The following is a 19,870-nucleotide window of genomic DNA, read 5'->3' on the forward strand; positions in this document are numbered from 1 at the left end:
TATCATGTTCAAGGTTTTCTTCAGTGTGTGTCTTTAGTCCAGGCTGGTAGCAACTGAAGGGGTGATTCTGTCGGTCTGACTCTTGAATTTAAGTCATAAGATGATCACTGTGCTGGAAGTAGGTTAAAATACTAGCACTTTTCACAGGGCATATCCATGCACTCTCTCTCTCTCTCTCACATACACACACACACACACACACACACACACACACACACACACTCTTTCTCACACTTCTCTGTCCCATTATTTCCCTCTATTTCAGAGGTTTTGAATATGAATGTAAGTGTGGTTAAAACCTCCTGGGATTACTGATGGGATGACTGGAGCGTGAAAACATCAAAGTTTCATCAAACTGTCCACCAAGAAGCAGAAAGACTCTTTCTGTGTCTCGCACACACAAATACTCACGGATACTGATGATGATTACATGAAAACAGTTGTGACTTTTGTGCTTTTTTTAAACGTTTTCAAAATATGGCATCATGTAGGATAATATTATCGTATCACATAAGAATTTGAATCAGGCAAATCAAAGCTGGATATTTAGCAGATATAAGATATGTTGTAAAAGTAGCATACCCCTGATGACAAACTGTTTGCAACGTATTGGGTTCTCGAAGTCGCCTCGCTATAAGAGCAAATGACCGTTTGTATTTCTGTACCTAGCTCAGTCAGCCACAATGCCACGGCACCGTAGATTTCGTCGAGGATCAGAATAACCACCAGGTTGATGATGACCGCGGTGGCCGTCACCGTCACCCGAACATTGGACTTGGTGTCCGGGTCGGGGCTCATCGCCATCAGGGCCGACACCGTGATGCGGTAGATGATGACGCCGAAAACGGCTGAAAACGTCAAGCAAAACTGGGAGCAGAAAGGAAGAAATAAAAGAAAATAAATAAGTAATTTCTCGACCATATTCGTCTGATAGTCGCAGTGCCGAGGCAGGAATTAATATTTCAAAGACCACATAGAAGTAGGTCAATCATATTCTCATTTATGTACATTAACTGTGTCTTTATCTTTCCATTTAAAGTGCTGTCATCCACACATACTGAGCAAATGTATAATCCTAAGCAGAGCATTAGGCAGCTTTGTATGTACGAACCATAAAGAGGATAGAGGAAACGTTGATGAAGTATCCAGGAAGACGGTCTTTCCAGGTCAACTTCTCTATGGCAGCCTGACAGGGAGGACAGGGGGAAACATGGGAGGAAAAGAGAGATGGAAAAGTTGGCAGTCACACATACAATGGCCGATGCTTTATTAACTTTTGTTTGGGAAATCTGTGATGCGGAACACAGAGCCGCCTACTGAGACGTCATAAACGAGAAGAAAGGAAGAAAAAGAAGCTTTTTTTCCCCCACATGTTTGCATTGATTAAAAAAAGCTAATCTATCTCTCAAGTGTGAAAAGCATTGTCACAGTTCATTTTACGCCTTTCAAACGGTTCGTAAAAGCCGAATGGAGAGTTGAGCAGCATCTGCTATTCACCGCCTCCACAGGAAGTGCTTCCACGTCTCAAAAGGGAGACATAAAGGAGCACAATAGTCCGTTTTACAGTTTGCATCCTACATTCAGAGACCAGCTGGGAACAAGTGTTTTCCTTTCCAGGCACTAATATGGGGATTTTTAAAAAAAGAGTGTGCATAAAACGTGGATCAGTAAAGCCATCGTTGTGAATATGTGTATTAATTATAATTGAATAGTAAAAGAAGGTAGTAAATTATTTAATATAAGGTCATTTTGCTGTGTCATGCCTGGACTCTTTGAGAACTTTATAAGGCAGTCTACCTTGTATATCTGGACAAGTAATCACCACCACGACAGACTGAACTAGCTGACCTCTGACCTCCCTGTAGAGGGCGAGGAGTGGCAACAAAAGTGAAGATTGTATTGTTATTTTGTGCTCCTTCTTCATGAAATAAAGACAGAAAAATCCAAAGACTGCGTTGTGAAAGCGGGATTCTGAAAGTTCTGAAGGGTCCGCCGGTGCTCAACAGGGAGGTAGAAATAATTGCTGACTCCACCGTCATAGTCAATCTAATGAGTGTTTATGGCATGGGATCCCTGAGATCAAAACCAGTGGGAGATAATTATATGGGCAGGCAAGGGTTTTACACACAGACCACAGAATGATGCCTGTACGTTGAAACGTCTTCAATATGCAAATAAGCAAGACAACAACACCATCTTGTGGATACACTGGCACGGTGCACGCTTACTCTGTAGACACGGACATTTAACATCCACACAACAACCTCAACGTCATCCAACGCAACGCTCTTTCCTTTAACGCGGTTTTGTTGAACCTGTAAATAGTACATTTTAAATAATATTAATAATTGAAACATACAGTATGTATATACTGTTTTATATACGGCCACTGACTGCCTGCTGACTCCTCACTCACTACTCCTAACTGGCCCCCGGCCAATAGTGATAACACAGCTGAGTGCGTCTCCGACCCCGCCATCTTTTGCCCCAGAGATAACAGGGATAACAAATTTCATTTGCAAATGAAATAATCCCTCAGCAGGACTCGTTAATAATTCTCAATAACCAAATGTCAATGCTTTTTTAATGTCCAGCCATAAAAATCGGTTTATCAAATATAACTTTTTGGGGCCAAGACCTTAATTTCAAGCAAGACACTTTTCAGCTTTTCTGCTCGTGTCTTTTCTTTTTTTAAACAAAGGCACACATACAGGTTGACTAACCTCAGGGAAGGACTTATTTGGGGACGAAAAGACCTTCAGACTGGGAGTGTGAGTGTGTGTGTGTGTGTGATGGTTGGTAGGGACAGCCGTCACAGTGAATAGCTGTAGTAAATGGGTCGGGTGTTATATTTGGCTTGTTACCTCCGTTGAGGAAAGCCCAGCAAAGCCTTCATCTCGAGACGGAGACAACCTTTATTTCTCTAGGTCACTTGCTCCCTCTACTCAACCTCCTCTCTCTGTGTCTCTCTCTCTCTCTCAGCATTCGGAATTATGTGCAAACTTGATACAGTTAGACATGTATCTACACACTAGCGCTGCACAATAAATCCTTTCAGCACCAACAATGCGATGTGCGAAAGTGATGCTCACATGTAACTTGTTGCAAGTCCAAGTTAAGTGTCAAGTCTTTGGTCACAAGTCAAGCTATTTTCGATTAATGCAGAAAACACGCTCGATGGCAAACAAATGTTAGTGATACTTACACGCTTTGGTCAGAAAGATAATCTTCACAAGTGAACGGCGCTTTTATGATTTTTGAGGCATTAATGCAATCGGCAGAAGTAGAAAGCTAACTTAAGGCTAGGAACAAACTACTCTACAGTTGCATGAGCGTGATTATGCACAACGAAGCTGTAAAAGCAGACTCGTTGGCATGATGACATTTAGTGCTACTTGTTAGCAACCGCCTTTTTTTAAGACAGCTTCAAAATTTCCACATCGGATATTTACGCACCAAATTTATATCGTAGAACAACAATTTCAAATCTCTTCAGCTTGTGTTAACCACAGACCGCATTTCCGGCATCTAACCACTTGAGACGAGGGACCCGCAAGTGCAAAAATGCTGACTCATTTCCGTGATTTTAGGGCTCATTCCTGCTACATATATTCTGCTTGTTTTAAAATATTCTCTGTTCATTATGTCCACTGATATCGTGTCAGACTGCCTGACCTGACCTGACCTGTGCCTTTAGAATGAGCGCAGTATGATTCATCCACCCGATGGAGAGACACACCATTCTAGCACATGGAAGGCTGAGGATAGGCGCCTCCATGTCACACAAAAGAAAACAGAGGGCTGGAATCGACTCAAAAACGAGAGACACTACTCCAGAGACACTGGAGTAGCCATTAGCAGTGATGATATGCTCTCAAACACAAGTGTTGATCACAAAACAGCAAAGGTAAGACATAATGTAAAACGGTTTAAAGTTTCTTTTCTTCGGCTGCTGGTTCAGTGAGTTAAAAGACTTATACTGTTGGAATCTGTATTTTGGCTGCGTGTTCATTTAGTTGCTCGGTGTTTTGTGTTTAGTTGGTAATCATGAGCTTTTAGCACAGCTTCTTCCCGTTGTGTAGGATGAATGTGTTGCTACGTGTTCAACATGTCCTTATTTGGTGTTTGTTGCAATTACACAATGCAATGCGTCACATTTGATCGTGGAGCTCTCATGTGGTTACTTGCTGTTATGAGTTTGAAATAATTCATAAATAATCGTCAACCAGTTAAGAAATGCAAGCAAATGAAGATCTGGGTCATATAGCTAAAATATTTAAAATGATCCTGTATGTAAAATCTTATTTCTCACATTATTAGCGCAGACAGCTCCTAATTTAAAATGATGTGAGAAGTCCGTCACTGAGGAACAGACGTGGTTTCAGTTATTAAATAAACCAGAAGGAACTGCATGTCCGTCATATTATATCCAGACACTTTTCAAAGTGCCAGATTGCTAAATGAATGTTATGTGATTTGTAGCAGTCATGAAGGCGTGTCTATTCGATAACTGTACGTCAGTGGTGTTTGGTACGTTGACGTCTTGTGATAACAGGTAAATAAACACTTTGCTCATTCTTTGTCAATATAATCTCCAGATTTGATGCTACAGTACATCCACTGTCTCAGGTAGCAAAAGCATGTGTGTGTGTGTGTGTAAAAAACAGAGAGAGAAAGAGAGGTCTGTGTCGCCATAGTGACGTTCCCTAATCTTACCCCTGGCTTCCTGCCCAGCATGCCTCACTCCCACTCAGCCGCCCTCCCTCTGTTTCTCTCCATCCCACTGCTTCTTTATTCGTACGTCTCTCTCGCTTGTCTCTTTCTCTTTGTCTCCACTCAGGTCTCACGCTCTTTTGTGTCTTTATTTAATTTAGTTCCACGGACGATCGGTCGCAGGTGTGGAAATACAGTTACACCATTCACAACAGCAGGCGTGCAGACGTTCCTCTCAGCGGACATATTGACCTGTCACTGGCAGTGAAAGGCACAGGTGTAACTGATGTTAATGGATGAAAACTGTGTCCTTGGCGTACTTGGCGACTATTTTCAGCTGCGGACTGATACACATTTGGTAACTAGAAAGTATTTGAGGCTCAAATAAAGTTCTTGCTTTTCAGACTCACTTGTTGACCTTTTCCCTCTGCTTTGGAAGAAAAACACTCCACCAGTTGGAGCCTCTGTGTGTGTTTATACTGACTGTATTTGTACACTGCACCCTCACTGCTGGCCAACATACAGATCTACAATAATTGAGATGTTTCATTTGAAAAATGAGAGGCCCATCACTGAGATCTGAAGCTCTCAAAAGCCAGTGGTGATACAATAAGGTCCATTATTAAAGACCTACTTACTACACAGGGATCCGTCTCTGGAAATATTTAATTTAGATTTAGATATCCAGCAGACTGCTTTGAATGAAAACCGTCAGTTATTATTGATGTCGTTCTTCTGCACAGTGGAAGAGATGAGCTGTGGGTCCAACTTCAACTAAGAAACAGACCCAGAAATAACACTTCTGTCCCACAAAAGACACTTCAAAAGATTATTAAGGCTCAGGTAGTTGCTGTGACCATCAGATATCTGGAATAATGTTTAAAATAAAAAAATAAAAAGAATGCAAAAGAAGTTGCACAAACAAATACCTGAGGACTGTAGAAGCCAGAGGATGGGACAGGAAGAGAAGAACAGATAGGCAGCAGCCTGCAGGAGAGGGAATAAGTGGAGAGGAAAGGAGAGGAGAGGCAAAGGGAGGTGAGGAGGAAGAGGAGGGACGAGAGGAGAGAGAGGAAGGCGAGAGGAGAGGAGAGGAAGGGTTACCGGTATTCCTGCAGCCATGGCAGACAGAAGTTTTTGTCTCCATCTGTCCTTCCCTGTCACTGTCCTGTCCTCCTGCTTCTCTGGCTGCGAGACAGAGGGACAGGTTACACTTACACACACACACACACACACACACACACACACACACACACACGCAGACAAAGAAAAACACATTCATGCATAATCAAATGTAAACATCTGCACAACCATGCCATTTTCTGACCATCTACTGTCTCATTTCTATGAATATAGTTATATCATTAGCAGCTATAGACTAAACTATCTGATGTATGTATCTCTCTATGTATCACTATATGGCAGCAGCCTCTTCACACTAATAGAGTTCAATGCAGAAAGCCAGTGTTTTTAGGTGTGAATATCAACCTCTTCTCATGACCACAGTCCACTGGGACTGTAATAGATAACATAGAGGCAAAGAAGCAATCAGATTAGACAAGTCTGAGTGGCCATAGTATAATTGGATTTATAAAATGGGTAGCCCAAATCGAGGTATCTGATTGGTTCACATTTGGGATGTAATACCACCATAACACTGCTATGACATCGAATTCCTTTGACGTGTGTTGTCATGATTGCTTAGCGACGGGGTCACAGGGGGGATCACTTCCTGTCCTACGCGGGTCAGGGCACAGACACGAAGTCACAAAGTATTTAAAAAATGGAAACATTGAAGTTCTGTGGAGGAGCGGATCGAGTAGTGCCCATCTCCGCAGAATAATCCACCTGCTAAACGACATGAAGCGCTACGTAAAGAGGAGGTTCCACAATGTGGCCCAGAATATGTGACAAGCAGGAACGCAGCAGGAATACACTAAACCCTGCCTCCAGCTGCACGATGCAGAAACTACCTGATGACACCAGGGAGATCATGACCATAAAGGAAACCTTTCTCCAAAGCTATTGACAACCAAAACTCTGGGACTGGAGAAAGAAGAGAAACATCCTCAACACACCTCCACATATCACATGAAGGCAATCCAAATCAATGCAACGCTAGCCAGTGAAGGAAAATAGAAATATGCTAGCTGCTAGCGTACGTTCCATAGCAACTGCCTCGTCATCTTACTGTGAACATTATTATTAAAAATATATACAAATTGAACTGTGTTTATCACTTTCATATTGCCATAAATAATCAACCATTTCAATTCCTTTTCCGGAAACACAGCCAGCAGGTGGCGTGTGTCGACACCAGTGGGATCCTCCAGGTTTCCTGTACTGCTGTCCTCAGATCAGGGTTTGGGATGTTTGTGGCGGTGGTCGCGCACTGCGCCCAATCAGCTCCTGCCTCACTCGGGCCGTGGCAGGAGGCCATCTGTTGCCCAAGCGACGTGTATGTGGGCCAACGGGACTCAATGTGATTGACCCAATTTCCAGAGGGGAATCTAGATCAATCCCAATCATCAGATTATCACACTAATGTTTGACTCACGCTTTGGAGAGCAAACTCTCAGGATCCATCTGGTTCATCGGGAGCCGTCCGATTCCAAAATGTGACGACTGAGCCAGGTGGAAGAGTCTCATGACCAACTGATAGCGGTTTGTTTCACCCACAGAGCGCAGTACAGTATTCGCAAGGCATGATGGGAACATATAGTGTGTGTCCGTGTGTGTGTGTTTTAAAACCTGTTGTTGCTCAAATTAATGTCACAACATGCAGTGAAATAAGAGTTTCACTGTGTGATACCTTTCCATTGGTATTGCTGACAGTCAGGTCCAGCTACGAGAATGGAAGTCACACATGTTCCGTGTTTTAGTTAGGTACGTAAACAGGCTTTGTGGGAAATGTGGTCCTCAGCGTTTAGATAGCAAGTGGTTCCCTACCTCGTTCTTTTTCTTCTTCTTCCTAGTTTTCTGCTTCCTCTGCCTCTTCTGGAGGAGGATGGTCTCGTATTTTGGCCTGGGATGTTCCTGAGGAGAAAGAGTCAGATACTTGTATAGTATGCACATGCCAGTATCTCCAGGAACTGGTATTGTACAGCAGGAGTAATATTGGTGCTGACATACAGCATGTGCTTCAGTGAACTTCTATGAGTGTGTGTGCTGCGTGTACCTCGTCCTCCTCGATGCCGGTCAGATCCCAACTGAAGCTCAAACTGATCTGGCGGCGCTTCCAGTGCTCCAGGAACAGCACCGCTACACACACACACACACACACACACACACACACACACAACCAAGTCAAATGATTTTGATGAAATCATCCACTTTTAGGATTCATGGGTTTGGCGATGATCGGTTGATCGCTGATGTGACTGCTGGTTAAAAGAAGCTCATGAACTGTTGCCCACTTTTACAAACATTACTTTTGCAAAGTCTTAAAAATCCACACCATGAAGTTACCAGAAGCACTGGTTTTATGTAATCTGCAAAGCTCAGTCTTTTTTTCAACTTGAGTAAATTATTTTCTGGAGCTTCCAAACTCTTGAAAGTTCTGGAAAAGGCTTAAGTATTTAACACACTACCGTTTCCAGTGTCATCTATTTTTTTTTCAATGACAGATATCCATATTTTGTAACGGTTTAAACTGATTTTCAGGAGGATTTCCTTTTGTCTGCAGAAATTTAAAAGCTGTTTTGCTAGAGGAGCATGCTGTTTAATACCACTTTACAGTAAACAACATCCTCTCTTGGCATGGACAGCTCTCACACTTTAGGTGTTGAAAAAAGAAGAGAAAAAGTGGACGAAGTGTGACGTATTTGGACTGCAAACTTTACATTTTAGATTGTTTTTAATATATTTGCTGCATTTCTTACGTTGTTTTAGCCTGTTGCTCTCTACAGGACTTGCACTGGAGGTGCAGGAGGTCATAAGATGAGACAAAATCAATGAGCGACTTAAGCCCACCTGTTCACACACACACACACACACACACACACAACCTCACCCCAGAGGGACATGAAGATGGCGAAGAAGACGGTGGCGGGGTTGTCAAAGAGGTGTGAAGCCCTGGCGGTGCCGCAGGCCGTGCTGAGCTGCCAGAAGTCACAGGCTCCGTCGCACAGAGGACACATGGTGAAATTGAGACGCTCGTCACACATCTCCAGACTGGGGGGGGGGGGGATCAAATGTTAAGTCACAGAGCACCAAGATCTGACAACAAAAAAACAAAAAAGGACATCCTTGTGTCTGTGTTAACCATTAGAAATGAATGGAACTTTAAACACGTTAACACAATACAAGCTTCTCTGCCTTGACCCGATTCGTAGTCAGTGTAGGTGGAATTATCAACCTTTTGCTTCATGACACACACACACACACACACACACACACACACACTGCCAGCAGTACCTTCTGTGTTCCTCCCACACAAGCCTGTCTAAAGCCAGATACAGCAGGTATCTGGGCAATCCCTGTCTGGTGTGTGTGTGTGTGTAACGGCATGTGTGCATACATTTAATTTGTGGTGGGAATAAATCATGATTGTGCTTCTAATGTGGGATTTTATCTGGCATCATTGTCACTTAAAGGTATAATGTGCAGCATTTTGTTTTTGAGAGAGAGAGAGAGAGAGAGAACAGCGATGGTCGTGCGGGCTCGTCATTGGTTTGAGATTATTTCACAGCGTTTACGCTCTACAGCACATTTTAAGACAACCACACATTACAGTCTTTTATCCAGAGCGATTTACAATTCAGATTATATCTGATTCATACACCGTTACGGGAGCAATTTTGGGGTTAAGTGTCTTGCTCAAGGACACATCGACATGCGACTAGCGGAGCCAAAGCCGGGGATCGAACCGCCAATCCTCTAATTGAAGGACGGCCCCCACATGGCGCCCAAATTCTCTTTTCTGACGCCAAGGAACTTCCTGAACACAGCAAAGAGGAAGAAAGGAGAAAATCCAGGCAGAGGGCGTGGTCTCTGCAGATACAGGCACCGCCACACACTTCTAGTGGGTCAGAAGTGATGCTCGAGAAGGAATATTTTCTATAAATCTCTACATTGTTTTGTTTTGTTTTGGAATTAAAGTGCTGCATATTATATCTTTAACATCTTCAAAGTGAATATCAGTACTGTGATGGGAATTCTTGAGTTATGGACTTTTGTGTGGTCACAGTGACCTTTGACCACCAAATTACGCTGTCGCCGGTGTAAAAATTGCAGTACCTGGGTATGTCAGTATCCACTGTTGCCACCCCATAGCAAAACACAATGATTCCCACTATGGAGGCCGGTATCAGCAGCTGAGTGTAAACACCGAGCCAAGCGAAGTACAGACCGATCTTCTCCCCGAAGTACTTCCTGCGGGGGTCAGAGGTCAGGGATTAGGAGGGGAAGGTGCCAGCAGCAGCCATGGCAAAATAAGAGACTGTGTAGACTTAAGCAGCACGCAACACAGGTGTGAGAACCCTCATGCTGAGTTTGATCATTAAATAGAGTAAGAAGCAAGCCGATGTTTTATTTAGGGCTCTCGTTGTTTACGCCAAGTGTTTCACGAAGCACTTCCTTTGAGATTAGGGTACAAGCTCTGCCTGCTATGCTAGGAAGACTCCGCCTGCTCAGGACTGTGTGGTTGACAAAAACAAAAAGCCCTCATAGAAACAATCCAAACTGTTCCAAACTTGGGCAGGAAATCTATTGGTCATGTCGGACCCTTTAATCATAATAAGAGGCTTTTCGGGGTCTTTACCATCCTTATACGTGCTCTTTTGATTGGTGGTACTTGCTGAGGGCGGAACACAGTCATGGAGTGAACAATACTGTCTTAATCATTGATCTTTTGTGTTCAAAGTGTAATATTCTCCTCCTCAATTTTCACAAGTTCAAAGTCTTTTTGAATACACACATATCCGTGAGGTCAAAGGTCAAATCCTGCCAAACAACAAAAGCCTATTAGCGAACTACACTAACCACAATGCACTGCAACATCTTATATCTTGGGTTGACAATTAGATGAAAACAAAATCGTGTGGTGATGCTGCGGCGACATTACCTGACCAGATCAATGGGCTGGTACTTGTAAAAGGCAGAGTATCTGGCCCACTCATCGTGCAGAACCTGGCAACAGATGGGAACGAGTCAGTGTGGGTGTGAGTTGTATGCTTACTAGATGTAGCAAGTCAGAAATCAACAAACTATCCTCCGAGGCCGAGCTGATCCGGAGGCAGAAATAATCTGATTGGTTGAGTTAAACCTCAGCAGATGAAGTCAAAGAACAGTTTGAGTAACACTTTGCCAAAGCCAAGAGAAGGGAGGGAAAGGAGGACCACGATAAACGATGGTTTATCGTGGTCAGTCAGAAGTTGATGTTTATGCTTGTCATTTATATTTAGTTTGCTGTTGTTTTGTGCTAACCTACACTCCAAAAAACTGTTTTTGTTTAGCTCCTTCCTTTGAAATTCAAGTCTGCCGACGGATGTTGTTTTCTGAGAAATATTTGTTGAACTTAAACCCCAATCTGTGGCGGTGTTACACAGATGGGATGGAGGGATGCTCTCAGAAAGGAAGGAGGAGAAGAGATGAAGATTACATAGAGGGAACTAGTGTCTAAAAAAAGAGGAGCATCCCTTACTTTCCAGCGAAATGAAAAAGTCGCGCACAGCAGACTTTTGCATATTTTCTATTCCAGCGTACTAAATGGCTCCAGCACTGTATCACATTAGCAAGGTCACTTTCTGAGGAACTAGAGCAGTGGCAGTCTTTTTGTAGTTTGTTGAATAGACGGACAAATGAATGGGAGGAGGAGGAGGAGAAGCGGAGGGAAGACGGGAGAGATGAAGAAAGATGGAGGGATGAGAGAGGAGTCGTCTACCTGTCTGTCGCTCCTCTCCTCCAGCTGTCCGATGACTTTATAGTCACCCTGAGGAGCGAGAAGAGAGGGTGAGTGCAACGCAGGGATGCAAACGCACACAAATTTATCACAGACAGCACACCGTGCACACCTAAACACACACAATATGAATATGGAACTGGCTTTTAGGACTGCACTGGTTAAACTTTACTTTTACCCATTGTGCAGCTCTTTGCTCTGGTGTCTTTAGAGGACAAAATGTCCTCGTCAAAAAAATGCCATGAAAGTATAGATTCATACTATTTTAAACTTTCTCTGAGTTAAATCTTTTAACCATCTTCAGTCCTGATCATACCTTCCAAACATTCATTTGTTTTCAGAGTTTTAACCCTTTTAATGATATAATGCCACTGTTGTTGTGGGGAAAAAAACATTGAAAAATGTATTAATTTTCTGTATACTAAATGCTGGGGGGATTTTTTTTGTGTTTTTTTATAATCTGGGATATGTCAATGATGAGTGACAACATTGATTTAGCTGAATTGCATCAAACACTACAGTGCTCCATAATACAACAGGGATGCCCCTAGTGCATGTATTTGCCCCATAGGGCAAACATGAGAAGATGACTAAATCTGGTGTCAAATTGTAAAGAATTTGGACATTTTTGTCAGATCGTCTGTATTTTCTCTACAGTTTATTATAGACTTTTTAGAAGGGCTGAGTTTGAACGTTCAACATTTGAAAAAAATAAAATAAACTCACATTCTTGACAAAATTGATGAAATATGCATGAACACAAAAAATATGCATTGAAAAACAAAAAGCTACGCCCCAAGAGGAAAAAAATCACCCTGCAGAGATTACTATGTGTCTCTCACTTACTAACCTTTCAATTGTTTGAGGACATCTCATCATAACATGACAATGCAGTTGAGAGCAGGGATTGTTGTGAGCCCCCTTCCTAGTTTGTGCCTCTAATGTGCTTGAAGATAGCTATAACATTTGAGAATATTAGCTTCAGCAGCTGAAGATCTTTTCTTCCATTCTACATTTGTTTGGCCTCGTGGCTACAGAAGCAAAACGCCGCAGAACCTGCATGCACCTGTCGCACAAAAATACAAAATGCAGGATGCAACGAAGCTTCCCTGCGACTCCTTTTTCAAGCAATCTTCCGTTCTCCGCAAATTGAATACCGCTACGAAATAAACTGAAATCGATGGGCGTCTCCTGGGAATTCCCGACCTCACACTTACATCGTGCAGAGGGAAGGCGGCGTCATACACTCCTTTAGCTATCAACGTGCTGATGCCTGAGAGAGAGAGAGAGAGAGAAAGAGAGAGAGAGAGAGAGAGAGAGAGAGAAAGAGAGAGAGAGAAGAGACATTATAGACAACCCTAAGGGAGTATTTGAACAGCACTCGGGGGTGCTTTTCTCCTCTTACCTTGTCCCCCGGATCATCATTGAATCCTTTGTGTAGCTTTATATTTTACATTCTAATCATGTACTGTATCCATTGGAGGGAAAGGGATGATGGAAAAGAACCGTAATTCAACCTAAAACTTCAGTAGTAGTTTGGGCGGGAGAAATCCAAGCCGCCAGTGAAGTAATAGTTGAGTCACTGACATTAAGGAGCGAGTTTACACCAAATTTGCACCGAGATGAGGCGTGAAATGAGGCACCTACTGCTATTTATCTTACATCTAGCACTGCAACACTGCTCTGTGTGCGGTGCAGACATGAGGTCGCGCACCGTTATAACTCTGCTTCTCGGTGTCGAGGCGCGCTGGGATTTCGGTTACGCAGGTGCCGCTTTTAGTCCTTGGAAAATGTTCATGTGTGGAAGCGGGTTTGGCCTGACCCTGTGAATGTCACGCTGACACGTCAGATGACCTGGCACACTCGACCGGCTCTTTCATCAAAGTTATCGGTGCCTCAAAAAAAAGCTGGAGGGGGATGCAGTGATTAGCTGTGCTGCTATTATTCGAAACTCACGACACGCAATACAAACGTATGAATGCTCACTCAACTGGCTAGATACAACTACAACTCCCAGAGGCGCCCCGCTTCAGTCTCTGCCTGACCCAAGAAGTGTGACCCACTTGTAGAGGAGATGGAGAGAGACACGGGGAGTGGGCTCTGTCTGTGTGTCTGTGTGTGTGTGTGTGTGAGGCAAAATGTGGACACCAATAATGAAAAGGGAAGAGAAAAATAGAGGTTAAAGAGATGCAACTCTCATTTTCTTTCCCCTTCTTCCCCTGCGGCACCCTCAGTAGCCTCTGGCTCAGACCTTCTGCCGTGGTGGGACCGCCAACCAGACATATGGTGGACACTGGAAATGAAACGGGCTCATTTCTAAATGGGACTGGTGGGTCTCATGCATGCAAAGGCAGCTGTTCTCTACATATCATAAATGAGCGTAGCCACTTTCTAAGAACCGCCCAATGGGAACGGTGTTGCTGCGAAGCCCAAACAAAACAAATTAGAGTTCAAAGGAGGCACTCCTTGTTTGTCTGACACTCCGCTTGACTGCACCTCGCCATTTACCCTGCGCTGTCACAGCCAAACATCTAACACAATGCGCCTGGTTTTAATGTTACCCTTAAAGGGACACAACCCGCGCTTTTCACTCGACCACTATCTATCTGCTGATTGAGATGTTGTTCATTCTCTGTGACTCAACTGTCACCCAACCTAGAGCTGGGATTTTAATTTACCAGGCTGTAGATGGTTCATAGCAAAAACTGCCAATCCAATCAAGTTTCACAATACTCCAACCTCATATTGACATATTGTAGAAATTGGTTATAAAGCAGATCTAGGTGCTGTTAATACTGTGGAAATATCATAATGCTCGAATCTAGGGAGAAATTCATACGTATGCGAGTCCTTGTGATGTCACTATACAAGTATAGCTAAACTCGTACACAGTGAGTCCCCCAAAAACACTGACCAATCAGAGCAGACTGGGCTTTTCCGCGAGCAAGACTTAAAGAGACAGGCGCTAAAATGGAGCGTTTCAGGAAGAGGGTGAATGCGGGGTGTATTCAGACAGACAGTGTGAGAAATATAATGTGTTTTATGAACCATAATGCAAGTAAACATGTTCTAGTAGAAACCCTAAATACAAGTATGAACCCAAAATTGAGCATGATATGTTCCCTTCAAACTGCTTTTGACCTGATGGAGGATAGTATTCATGTATGATAAAGTGATCGGCATCACAACATATCTAATACAAAGGCTCATAAAGCACTTTTATTGAGCCAAACCAGGTTTTTTTTACAGTTTTGTGATTCATGACTTCTTCTTTAGGCCTTTGCTCTTTTAAGCAAGGAGGGAGGCCTGAAGGCCAAGGAGATTTAGCGACTTTTGGAGCTAATGACGCTAGCCACTTTCATTGGAAAAGAGTCGGTAACACTGGGCTGGGTTTTTCGGTTGAAACGTTTTTTAAATCGAGCACACTCTTAGGGTTTACCAACCCTGCCTTGAATGCTGCAGCAAGCATAGCATTCGTCAAAATGAACCGTACACATCAATGTGAAGAATGCAAAGGAATGGTATGGGCTGCAAATGTCCAGTAACACACGAACACACACTGTCCTTACCTATGGTTTGACAGGTTCGCACACACACTGTCCGTCTCAGGATCTCATATACCTAAAACAGATGTGAGAATATCAGACTGGGGATGCAAGATAATCCTGGACAAATGTTGAAGGAGAATCAGATTAAAATCCGGATGAACACTCACTATTCGGCCCCGTGTGGCGTTGTCGAAGAACGTGTCTTTAGATGTGATGTTGTATCTGAAAGAAACACAGCCAATGAATAAAAAACTCAAACACACTTCATGCATGTGTGCACTTTCTGTTTGTACATCTTTACATCCTTGTATTTATGTAGCGTACCACATGCAAACATGCGCATATCAGAAATAATCTGATCATTCAGTGGAATAGTTGTTACTGGATCTTATTTCCTCAAATAATACTGGTAGCCTACAATCACTCAGTATGTAGGATACAAGGTTGGCATGGTGACTTATGCTAAGGTTGTAAAAGTGCATCGTGTGTGTCATAAGCACTCAATAATGTCACAGAACAATATCCATGTGAAGTTTGCTCATATTAGCTAACATTAGCCACCTAAGCTACTGGTACCAAACCCGAGTATGGATGTAGTTTTTTCAGTTTAAGATAATTAATCAGTTATTCTTTCAAAACTTGAAACACTTTAAATTCGGCAGAATTTGTGTGTGTGTGTGTGTGTGTTTGTGTGTGTGTCTCACAGGTGGAGTTTGTCCCTGGTGAAGCAGTGTGTGAGAAATTTGGTGCGTTCTTGTTCCTGGTGAGGTACTTTAGGCTGGAACGGGAGGTTCATTTTCCTCCACACTGTGCTCATACTGGACCCGAAACCACTCTCCTCTTTCAGCTCGTAACTCTGACGAAACACATAACACAGAATCAGTTACACGTGTTGCGCATTCAAGGGCCTTATATAGAAAATATATCTTTGAAAATAATACAAGTGGCCCTGTAGAAATGAAACCCTTAGACATTATTAGTTTGAATATCAGCATAAGGATAAAGCCTGCCTCCCTCATTACCACCACCTTTAACCCCAAGCACTCCAGTGGAGCTGCTCAGTGGCCAGCAGAACAGACTGTGGTCAGACTGGACAGCTTCCTAGTGTGACTGTGTGTAAGTGTGCACAACTTCCCTGAAGGAATAAAGGTAAAAAACAAACAGAATTGAGCCACATACAGGAAGCTCCTCTGCTCTCTCGGTGTCTGTCTCTTCTGTCCACAGAAATAACAAGAATACAGCAACAAAGAGCTACTTAACATGGACCCAGTGATCTCACCGTCTTGGTGGGGACTTTAATCTTGAGAAACTCAGCCTCCCGACACAGTACTGGCCAGGGCGCATGTAGACGAGTGAAGCTGGGGCCGTGGTTCTTTAACTGAAAAACAAGCAAAGCGTCATGTAAAAGATATGATATATGTTCACATTTAATGCAGCCTGTAACCTTCAGGGAGAGAGAAAAAAAACATGTCTTCCCAGACTCGTGGTCAGAATCAGTGGGCACAAGTTAAGGGGCCGCTCACATGCAGCTGTTTTTTACACCCAAAATGCATTGTTGTCAATGCGGTAAACGTGGTAGGCACACTCAAAAGCAAGATCGACATACAACCCCCCCAAGCACCTCGGACAAAAAGATGACGGCAACACGTTTTTAGACGCAACGTGAGAACGGCTCTTAATTCCACAGTAGATGTACATCTCTATATAGATTGAGCTTAAGATATATAAAATGGGTTTCTTCAAATTGATCCTCCAACAAGATGTGAGGCACTGAATTAAGCCAAAATGTCATTTTTATCCCGTAAACTTTTAAGTTTTGGGAAATAAGTTACCAGATTGTTTGGCTGAAACGACCTGCAGTGTTACCAGACCATCTGTCAGCACAGCTTTGCTGTTCAATACAGTCCACAGACCTCCGTATGTGTTGCCACTCAGCTGCATTTGCCTCTAGACAAAACTCAAAACTGGTCTCTGGAGCTGTAACTCAACATGTCCCATTCCACACTCCAGGTTGGTCTTTACAGCTGAACCGTCAGCCTGACCCGCTGAATCGCTTTGGCCAGCAGCACTACTGCTATTCATGAAAGATAGATGTAGCCTCGGTTCCTGAGGCACAGCCGGGAGCTGTTTTCTCTTGCAGCCTGTTCCTGACACATTGGAGGCTTTTCTTTTTTTTTAAATGTTACCAATCATCATCTCCACCAAACAGATCGAATGTATTTACTGTATTTCATTTAAAAATCCTGACTCATCTAGCTTGTCCTGCTAATGAATCATGGGCCAGTTGCCCACACTGTAATTATCATTTAACATTAAGATGCATTAGCAAAATTTGATAATTAGTGGCTCCAGATAGCGTCGAAAGCTAAGTGATTGAATTATGAATATCAGTGCCTTAACAAAGCCACTTCTGCCTCTCTGTAGATCACTAAGGAGACAGAAAAAAACCGAAAAGAATAAAGTGTCAATTGTGAGCAGTAGTGAAAACCAAAATCTATTCGGCAGCCGTGACGGAGCAGTGTGAGTAAGAGTGTGTAACCAGAAATGAGAGAGAGCCGGCGGGTAACTTTACCCTCCTCAGACCCCCGTCAGCTCCTGCTAGGGGAGGGGGGAGGTTGAAAAGAGAAAGGTGGAATGGCAGATGATAGAAACCTGAAACGATTCCCTTTCTCCTCTCTCGACTCCTACTCTCCTGAGATCTTTCACTCCCCCTCACCACATATATTACTGTACCTTCTGCCGCCCGCTAGACACCGTCTCACTGACTGATTGACTGACTGGCTGACTCACTAACTGTCACTCCTGCTCCTCTTAGATTTCATTATCTTTCCCCCCTCACGCACATCCACACCGTCCTTTGTCCTACTCAGGGACACGACGGAACGTAAAGCCACCTGAGCTTTAGACCTCTTTTTAATAAAATAGATTTTCTCTTTTTTTTTTACACAACACCTGTGTCCATAGGACAAACGTTTGCAGGTGACTTGCGGGTTTTACTTTTAAAACAACGTTTTTAAATCGACCGAAGAAACTAAATGATGCCTGGAGGGTTGTGGCCTGATAATTTCTCTTGTTTCACTTCTGTATTTCAGTGTGATTTCCTCTTCATGTTTGCTCTCTTCTGTCTGAGACGGGTTGATGTTTTTTGCCCTTAACAATCAGCATTAGGGCCCCATAAACAATGAGCACCACACAGGACGTATTTAAATCCCTAATTGAATCCAAGATGTGGGTAGCGACTGGTTCCTGTATTTATTGGAGATACATAAAGTTATTTGAAGAACCAGCTGTAGCTCCGTGGATTAAGCAGGTCACCCTTTAACCACAGGGTAGGAGGTTTGATCCCTGGCACCGACCGTCCATGTGTCACTGAACCCCGAGTTGCCCCTCCTGCTAAATGCTGAAGAAAGTTTAAAAGCAGAGATTACATTTTATGAATGTAACTGTATGTATATGACATATTTTATTTTTTTATTTTAAGAACAACTGCACCAAGTCTAATGATCCTGCGTGCACTGCCAACGAGTGGTAACCAGATGTTCTTTAACGCATCCCTGTGCATCCGTGGTGTAGCGTGGCACTGTAGTGTCATGGCTGTGGTAGAACGGGTCCCACCCAGCTGTGTTGTTGTTGGCTGTGGTCAGAGTTCAAGACGCTTGCAACTTTTTAAACCCACAGAGGCCAGCGCACCCATGTATTTGTGGGTGGGGGCGTGTTGTTTGAGCTACCGGTGAAACAATGAAATAGGATCCAGGAAGTCCAGTGGGTCCAGTACCAAATGAATGCGTCATTAGAAGAGGTGTCACGATGCATCTATCTGGATTGATATATATATATATATATCGATTCAATGATCAACAAACCAACATCATCGGTGCAAAGTGAAAACATCAATCCGTATCATCATCTTCAAGATGCGCCTTTTTTTGAAATTCCCAAGGCACGTCAAATCCTATTGTAGTTGCTCTTTGTGAGCTGGTATAAATGTAACTGGTTGTGTTGTATGGGCACATATCACATCGATCGTAGGTCACCTAACTGAATATGAATAGTACTGTGGCAGACTTTGCGTATCAGCAAATATTGTATCGCTGTCTAAAAAAAACAATATAATATCTATCTATCTATAAATAGATTAATGCCAAATGAACCATACATCCTAATATAATCACTGCTAACACACAAAACCACGGTAAATACAACTGCTGAACTGTATCTCACACAAGTGGTATTAACAGCAAGTGTTTCTCCAAATTAGACTACATTTCCCAGAAGCCCTGTTGCTTGCCTCCCCTCCTCCCTCTTCCTGAAGAACAGAAGTTGTTTGCACATCCCCCATGTGCAATCACCAAAACTCTCACATTCCCTCAGACTGTGATTTGATAGAAGAAAACCGACGGCCGACTTCCTGATGCTTATTGTAATCGCAAAATGAAGACATTAGCAATTAATAATGGATGTTATATTTCGCATCTCCACGTCCTCACTCACTTGCACCCACCTCCAACCGACACCCATTCTATTGTACCCGCTAGTTCACATTCACTTCTCTGCTCTCTCGCCCCCTTTTTCCTTCCGCTCCCTCCTCCCCTCCCTTCGTCTTTATCGCTCCATCAAAAAGCAGGGGATATAAATACCTTTCAGCCTGCAGAAGGTTAATTAGTAGAGGGATTTCCAATTAGCTCTTTATCTCTGTAGGGGGGGGGGG

The 19,870-nt window shown here is 43.2% G+C and overlaps 1 protein-coding gene across 2 annotated transcripts in view; it reads right to left on the reverse strand.

The window, feature by feature from the left end:
* ano2b (anoctamin 2b) overlaps positions 1 to 19,870 on the reverse strand; it is a 61,082-nt gene that overhangs the window by 30,971 nt on the left and 10,241 nt on the right. Inside the window, exons 3-16 of one of the 2 annotated variants that reach the window (XM_031865658.1) lie at positions 16,442 to 16,540; positions 15,867 to 16,018; positions 15,330 to 15,384; positions 15,184 to 15,235; positions 12,832 to 12,887; positions 11,597 to 11,644; positions 10,778 to 10,842; positions 9,952 to 10,086; positions 8,726 to 8,886; positions 7,892 to 7,974; positions 7,663 to 7,749; positions 5,818 to 5,901; positions 1,112 to 1,186; positions 666 to 867 (exon numbers count right to left, since the gene is read on the reverse strand). In XM_031865658.1, the coding sequence (XP_031721518.1) occupies positions 666 to 867; positions 1,112 to 1,186; positions 5,818 to 5,901; positions 7,663 to 7,749; positions 7,892 to 7,974; positions 8,726 to 8,886; positions 9,952 to 10,086; positions 10,778 to 10,842; positions 11,597 to 11,644; positions 12,832 to 12,887; positions 15,184 to 15,235; positions 15,330 to 15,384; positions 15,867 to 16,018; positions 16,442 to 16,540 (1,354 nt within the window). The remainder of the gene's footprint in view (positions 1 to 665; positions 868 to 1,111; positions 1,187 to 5,817; positions 5,902 to 7,662; positions 7,750 to 7,891; positions 7,975 to 8,725; positions 8,887 to 9,951; positions 10,087 to 10,777; positions 10,843 to 11,596; positions 11,645 to 12,831; positions 12,888 to 15,183; positions 15,236 to 15,329; positions 15,385 to 15,866; positions 16,019 to 16,441; positions 16,541 to 19,870) is intronic. The other variant, XM_031865659.1, reaches the window with a different exon arrangement.

Source organism: Anarrhichthys ocellatus, unplaced genomic scaffold (assembly GCF_004355925.1).
Source record: "Anarrhichthys ocellatus isolate YVR2014 unplaced genomic scaffold, GSC_Weel_1.0 scaffold33, whole genome shotgun sequence".
NCBI lineage: Eukaryota > Metazoa > Chordata > Actinopteri > Perciformes > Anarhichadidae > Anarrhichthys > Anarrhichthys ocellatus.